Source organism: Galeopterus variegatus, unplaced genomic scaffold, assembly GCF_000696425.1.
Source record: "Galeopterus variegatus unplaced genomic scaffold, G_variegatus-3.0.2 Scaffold2713, whole genome shotgun sequence".
In the NCBI taxonomy this organism is placed as follows: Eukaryota; Metazoa; Chordata; class Mammalia; order Dermoptera; family Cynocephalidae; genus Galeopterus; species Galeopterus variegatus.
In genome coordinates this window covers 242,286-249,317 of record NW_007728824.1, presented here as the reverse complement: position 1 = coordinate 249,317, position 7,032 = coordinate 242,286, and the positions used below count along the sequence as shown (strand labels likewise).

Here is a 7,032-nt window from a genome sequence, read left to right as displayed (position 1 = left end):
CTGCTGATTAAAGTGAGAGATCAAGCTAGGCAATACTATTTTTGGTTGAAAGCCTCTGACTACATAGCAATGGGAATAGTTTTCACACAGATTCAAAGTGACTTTGAAGAAAATTACAATAGGAGTTCCAAAACTGTTGTGGGCAATTGGTTAATTATCAAACTAAGCATATTCCCAAAGAGACAACTATGAAGGGGAAGAACAGAGCTAGGTAATGATGCTTTCTTGGGGTTCATAATGTTAGTCGTATCTCATTCACACACAGAAATTATCAGCATTTGAGTCAATCAATTCATTTAAAATAGATGTACACCTAAAACTTTAATATTTGCAATACTTTTTCAGTATGACATTCTCATAAACACTTATTTACCTCTCAAATGGTATTTCACATACATTACCTTTTAAATTTTCACACTACCATCTAAAATATATTATTCTCCCCATTTTATAGAAGAGGAAATGGAGACTTAGAGAAGGTAAGTGATTTGCCCAAGGTAACACAGCTGATAAAAGGCACAGCAAGATGCCAATACAGATCTATTTTGCTTCAAACACCACGTTCCTTTCATTTTCTGACCCACCATGTAGCACCTTTGAATAATTCTTAAATATATCATGATAGGGTCATTCAATTCTTAACTGCTATGCTTAAAATTTCTTAATGACTCTTATCACTACCAGTGAATAATACTATTTATTTAATCTGGCAGTGAACTGAACAAAACTGGAGGTACTGCTCATGAATAGTGTCATTTATATTCTTGAGAAAAACTGGAAGTAACTACAAAAAATCATTTATTCAATTTGATTGATGTAAATATTGATACTAGACCTTACATTTAAAAAGACATGTCTGGAAAGGGAGTCACATTTTAACAATAACCATATTAAAAAGGAAAAAAATTAGAGCAGTAAGTTAAATAATAGGCTAATAAAACTTGGAGGAAACAGCCCAGTGTTTTCTTTTAAACCCTGAAGGACATCAAACATATGTTATGTTGCATAAAGAGTCATTTCAAGAAAAGACTATTAACAATCAAAAAGTAGAGTCAGCACTAAGAATTTCAATGATATCCAACTCAAACATGCATAGGGAGAGTAAATTATTTTATTAAATCATGCACATCACGTGTGTTAGTGCAAATAGTTTAATCTGTACTCCAGAAATTCTATTGTATTTTATATCTTTACAAAATAGATTTAAAACAATTATTTACTTTAAAAAATGTAATTCTGAAGTTAAGCATTTCAGAACAATATTTGCAATAACCTATATACAAGAGGTACTGGGTACCACTGGCATATTAGCATTCTGTGGTAGAGTGGCTTCCTGCAACAGAAAATGATGAAATGAACTATATGACAGTATTTTCTACAAGTCATTTGTGACTAATTCCTCCATAAATCTAGTGATCCTCCCAACAGCAACCCAAATAGCTTAAAACATAACCTTTAAAGTATAAAGAATGACTGCCAAACATTACAAGGCAAATTATACCCTAAACTCCTATTTCAATATCTGGCAAGATCTGTGGATTGCCACAGAACATTCAAGCCAATTCACTGACATTACCTCCCAGTCTTCACTGACTGAAAATTTTAACTGTGCGATACTTTAGGATATTCTATGACCTAAATAAATTTCATTGACATAACTATGGTGCTGCACAAAACCATAGCTAAACTTTCACTTCTGTGTTTTAAATTTATAACATCAAGCAATGTTTAGGTGCTTCACTGTGCATGGAACAGTATTAATCTTAGGAACAGTGCTTCTCATTAACAGAAAGTCCCAATTAACAACAATAAAAAGAAAATAACCATTTGAATACCCAACCAGGAAATCTGTTGGTAGGTAACAACAGCTCATCTCAAACATGAATTAGCTCCAAAACATCATAACCGAATTAAGTCAATAAAAGCTCATCCAAAGAGATATTAATTCTTTCTTCAATTAACATGCTTGGAGGAACAGATGATAGAAAAAAAAATCATGCTTCCTAAAATGCTGTATATGAGAAAGTAACTTGGCTTTTAAAGAAAATATCTCTTTAAATATGTGAGGTTTAATAAATTACATTCCAATTGACTCAACAGTTTGGTTGACTGCACTGAAATTGTGTAATTACTATGTTTTTGCTCCCAGAAATACTTCAGTTTGCTCAAGAAAATACACACTCTCATGGAAAGTTTTTCAAAGTGATGTCCTCCACATCTTCAAGTCACGTTAAGGCTGAATAAGCGTGCACATATGCCCCAAATTATCACTATAACAGAATATTTTCCAAATGTATTTTTCCTTTAAAAAAAAAAAAAAAATTCACGCAAATAGTTGTCTCTAAGTTCTTGTTCCCAATAGCTCAGTGGTTTTATAACAAGTAAAAATGGTGTAAATATGTAAAAAATATATATATGTGTATATATTTCAAACTGATAGGCACTGAGCACACAGGGCCTCTTTTCCCATGTATGAATTGGTTGTTTGGTTTGGGTAGTTTTTGAATCAGAAAAATGAATTATCTGGCCATCAGAATTAGGGGTAAAATACCCATAAATTTAATGTTATAAATAATTTGGTGTACCAAGAAGCCTACTTTAGGCCACCATAATATTCAGAAACTCAACAAACTAATTAAAAAATTACATGAAAAATTGCAAGCAAATTATTGCTTACAGTAGAATAAAGTCACAATTTTATATCCTCTTTATAGACAGATACATTTTATATAATTTAAAGCAATGACCCTATAGCTGTATTCTTGCACTTCTGCTGTTTTAAGAGGTAAAAAGGAAGAAAATGGTTCTGTTTGTCCCCAGCATGAGTGTGATGCCAGCTTCTAGAGGGAGGACGGTGTACAGACTCAAGAAACGCTCTCATGGAGAAGCTCTGGCCAGACCTGGCACGTACAGCACGATGGCTGTCACCGCAACCAGGGCCGCCAACATGGGCATCCAGGGCCAGGGTTTCTGTGTGGAAAGAAACCAAGAGTCAATATCACATTCTCCCCTCTCTTTTCATACCTATTAACCGCTTGGTTCCAGAGAGTCCTGAATACTTAACAGAATATTGGAAAAAACTTATCTTTGCATTGTAAGAATAAAGTTCAAAAAGAAAAGGAAAAAAAAAAAAAAAGTGAAGGAGTTCAGGTATTGAGGAGAGCCATAATAGCAGGGCCATCATTTGGAAGCCTAATACATCACAGGAAAATCCTGGGCAGTTTCAACTTTGTTACAGTCAAAACTTATTATTGACTTCTAAGAAACCCTCTTGGCTCCACATGCTTTATTTACTCCTGTATCCATACTTAGTATTCCAATATAACTGATGGATATAGATGCCTATAGTATGTTTCTACCTAAAATGTTTATTTCTTGATGAAAACCAGACTCATATGTTGGGATAGTTATAGTATACAAGGGGCTGGTGGCTAAGGTGACAGAAAGAAAATAGCTTTTATCCTCTAACTTTTAACCACAGAAGACAAACTCATATGGGGTTCGAGATGGGGCAGTGCCATGAGGAAACCTGCCTGTTTGATACTTCTGGTAAAGACCTTGTCCAGTGTAATAAAGCCACATGAGCATCTCCTACAGTCTACTAACATGCATGCCAGTTAGAGGTAAGCATGGATGACCTGTTTCCTATTAACTTTCAGAGACCTTTATAATATCAACTTGTTTTAGTTGATACCGTTATTTTTACTAGTGTTCTGAGGGTCTTATTGAGAAAATTGGTTTTTAAAGAAATATCCTGATGTTGCAGATGAGGGCTCAAAGATATGGGATAGGTTTATATTCTCACCAAGTAAGTGCATATTGGGGTTGAGACTGTGACCCAATGGTTCATTATGCTAATCTCATTCTTTCTTATCTTTGCCAGAATGTAAACAGGCAAAAGGCTGAAACAAAGAAACTCTACATTATAGAAAGGAAGAAGAGTAGGGAGAGGGGGAAGAAAGCCAGCTGAAATTTCAAAGAGGCAAACTCTTCATTTCTCATTCAAATCTGATTAAACACATAATTGGGAAGGGGATACTAATATTGCAGAAATTCATAGTTTACTCCAGTTTGCTAGAGATAAAGACTCAGTTAAAGGAAGCATATTAACAACTCGTTAGGTCGGAATTAATTCATGGTTAGCATTATTACAGAGGAAACAAGACAAAATGTTAAGTGATTAGTTGACTATTCCAGTTCATTGGTGTGACACAAATACATGGCATACTAAATGAAGGGTTTGCTTCAGGTAATAAAATACCTGTGTGGTTTTGCCATGCACTATATTACAAATATGGCACAAACAGGTGACGGGGACAAACAGACAAGGACTCAACAGTAGTGCTTGTAGTACCTTTCTCTACCACAATGGACCGAAACACCAAAACAGGAAAGCCAGGAATAGGCCGATGAATACGGCTGGGACGGGTTGTAATATGGAAGGCTAAAGAAGGGAAGGGATATTAAAATCATTTTATGCTATGAAAAAAATCAGGTAAGATGGTTTAGACCCCAGGGGGTTGGGAGGAAAGAAAGGAAGACTGAGGTAACAGAAGTATACCACTCAGGTTTTGCAGTGATTCAAACATCTTAAAGACATCTAACATAATCCAGAATGATAGACTGGTATGTAAGTTGGCAAACTACCAGTTTAAAAGGAACAACTAGAGGTAATGGGTAATGTGGGTGTCCCTAACACCCTAATGAAACGTAGCACTTTAAGACAGAGCAATGATAGTATTTCATCAACTGATGCTCTGCTTGACAGTACAGTATTTTTGTTCTATACCTGGAATCTATTATTTGACTATATACTCCCTTAGCAATGGCTAAAGTTTATTTTATCCCTCCAACAAAACTCTTTTTTTTGGTTTTTTTTTGGAGGGGGTGGGGGGAAGGAATTGGAACCTGTGACCTTGGGGTTATAAGGCTCCTCTCTAACCAACTGAGCTAACTGACCATCCCCCAAACCTTCTTTTTCTTCCCAACCAAAACTCTTTTGCTTATGAGATGGTATTGCTTTCAAGCTTAAAAATAAGTACCCTGTGACAATGCATGCTTCCTAAATCAGGCAAGAAATCTCACACAATATATGATAAACATTTGGTATATAAAAGACAGGTAGCTGAGTTTCAGGGCTTTCAGTTATATAATTAATTTTTAAAATTGGAAAAGAATTACTACAATGAGTGTTATTACAGAATAATATTTTAGTACCATTAAGTCCAATATCACCAAAAAGAAAATTCAACCCTAAGGTAAATTGTTTTCATAACTATAAATAATAACAGCAAGGTTACTTTTGAATAGGTTCTGAATAGTATAAGGGGATCCATTCTGATTATGCTAGATGTCTTCATAGGTTAATTTGGCAGGAAGTGAAGTGAAATTCCATAATCAGAGGGATATGAATTAACAAAAAAGAGAGAAGTAACCAAACCAATATGATCTGATTTTAGAAGAATTATGTAACCTACATTTTCAAAAATAAATGCAGTCCACTTTTGCTTAGCATAAAGCCTTCACAACCAATTCATCAACTTCAAAAAGGCTTCTATCTAAGCAGCAAGCCTTTATTGTCTAAAAACTAAGACTTTCTTTAACTAAGGACAGTTGGACACAATTCATGAGCATTCTGTGTGCAACTGAATAACTGGGTGGCCATGCAACATCACTCTTTTGTACTTGTGCTGCAAGTTAAGCAGAGTGCCTTCCTCCATAGGAAGCATGTGGTTCATGCCCACTGCAGCGTCCAAGCCATGACAGGGGTTTGAAATAAGTCAGAGCACTACCAACCACACTGAACATCCATCAGTTAAAGGGCCCACAAAGGCAATGATCACCAAAACGTACAAAACAACATTTATTTAGCATGACATCTTTTTAAAGACCATCTGCCTTTCTAGCAAATGAAATACAGATATTATTAAACTCAATTTATACCAAAATGTTCTAATCTCTGTCTCTGTCTCTGTCTCTGTCTCTGTCTCTCTCTCTCTCTCTCTCTCTCACACACACACACACACACACACACACTCAAAAAGCCCACAGAAACTCAACAAATACTTCCTAATATTTACAGGATGCCAAAGAGAAACTAAGTATTTCAGGAATGCACCTTAGTGAGAACATTATTAGACTAAATTTCTATTTTTTGATATTGCCGAATGCTAAAAATCAACATGTACTACTCCCTCTTAAATGGGTCCCTGGTGGTAGTGCTTTATTTCTTAGCAGGGGAGAAACAAGTACCAGATGATGGCTTAGTGACAGAACTTCAGACTCATCTAGGAAAACCTAATAGTTCTTAGGTAAGTTGTTTTATTGCAAACAAGGCTCGCAGTCGTCAGGCTCTTCTAAGAGTATAAGTTAAAGGGGCAAATTTTACTCAAAAAAAATTGACAGCACAATGATTCCATTATGGAATCTCAATAATGAAAAGCTTACTTCATTTGTATCAAAGGCCATCAGTTTCCCAAATCAGTAATAAAGTCCTCTGAAAATCAATTTCAACTCTCTCTCCTGTCTCTCAATCAAAGCTAAGCCAAGTTTGCAAAGACTTACATTATTTCCTTTCTCTCGAAGCAGCTTCAGGTTGTCTTTACATTGTTTGAGCTCATCTGTGATTGATTGCTTTTCCTGCTCAGTCATTTCAAACTTCAACTTCAGTTCTGAGAGTACAGTCTGTGTCTTTTCATACTAAAGGCAAAGAAAAAAGAGTGTGCAGACTCAACTTAAAATGGGTATGAAGTTAGGGTTCTAGTCAGGCTTATATACCAGACCCTATTCAGTCACCTGCAATACCAAAGTCTTTTTCTTTTAAAGGGGATAAGAAGTCTTCAATGTTTACTTGATTCTATGCAAGAATTTTCTGGCCCTGGAGTCAAAAAAAAATTAACAGAAGTCACCATTTTGCCACCTGTTTCTCATATAAAGGGTCACTTTTTCCACCAAGTGAGTTATAGAAGAAAAGGAAAGTTTCAAGTTGAGCAAAAAAAAAAAAAAAAAAAAAAAAAAAGGGGAAAAAAAAAA

General features: G+C 35.3%; 1 protein-coding gene across 1 annotated transcript in view; it reads right to left on the bottom strand.

Moving 5' to 3' along the window:
- Window positions 1-291: 291 nt before the first annotated feature.
- The window catches only part of SLMAP (sarcolemma associated protein), a 164,248-nt gene continuing 157,507 nt past the window's right edge, over window positions 292-7,032 (bottom strand). Inside the window, exons 21-22 of the mRNA XM_008582741.1 lie at window positions 6,565-6,699; window positions 292-2,970 (exon numbers count right to left, since the gene is read on the bottom strand). Coding sequence (XP_008580963.1) covers window positions 2,878-2,970; window positions 6,565-6,699 — 228 coding nt within the window. The 3' untranslated portion in view covers window positions 292-2,877. The remainder of the gene's footprint in view (window positions 2,971-6,564; window positions 6,700-7,032) is intronic.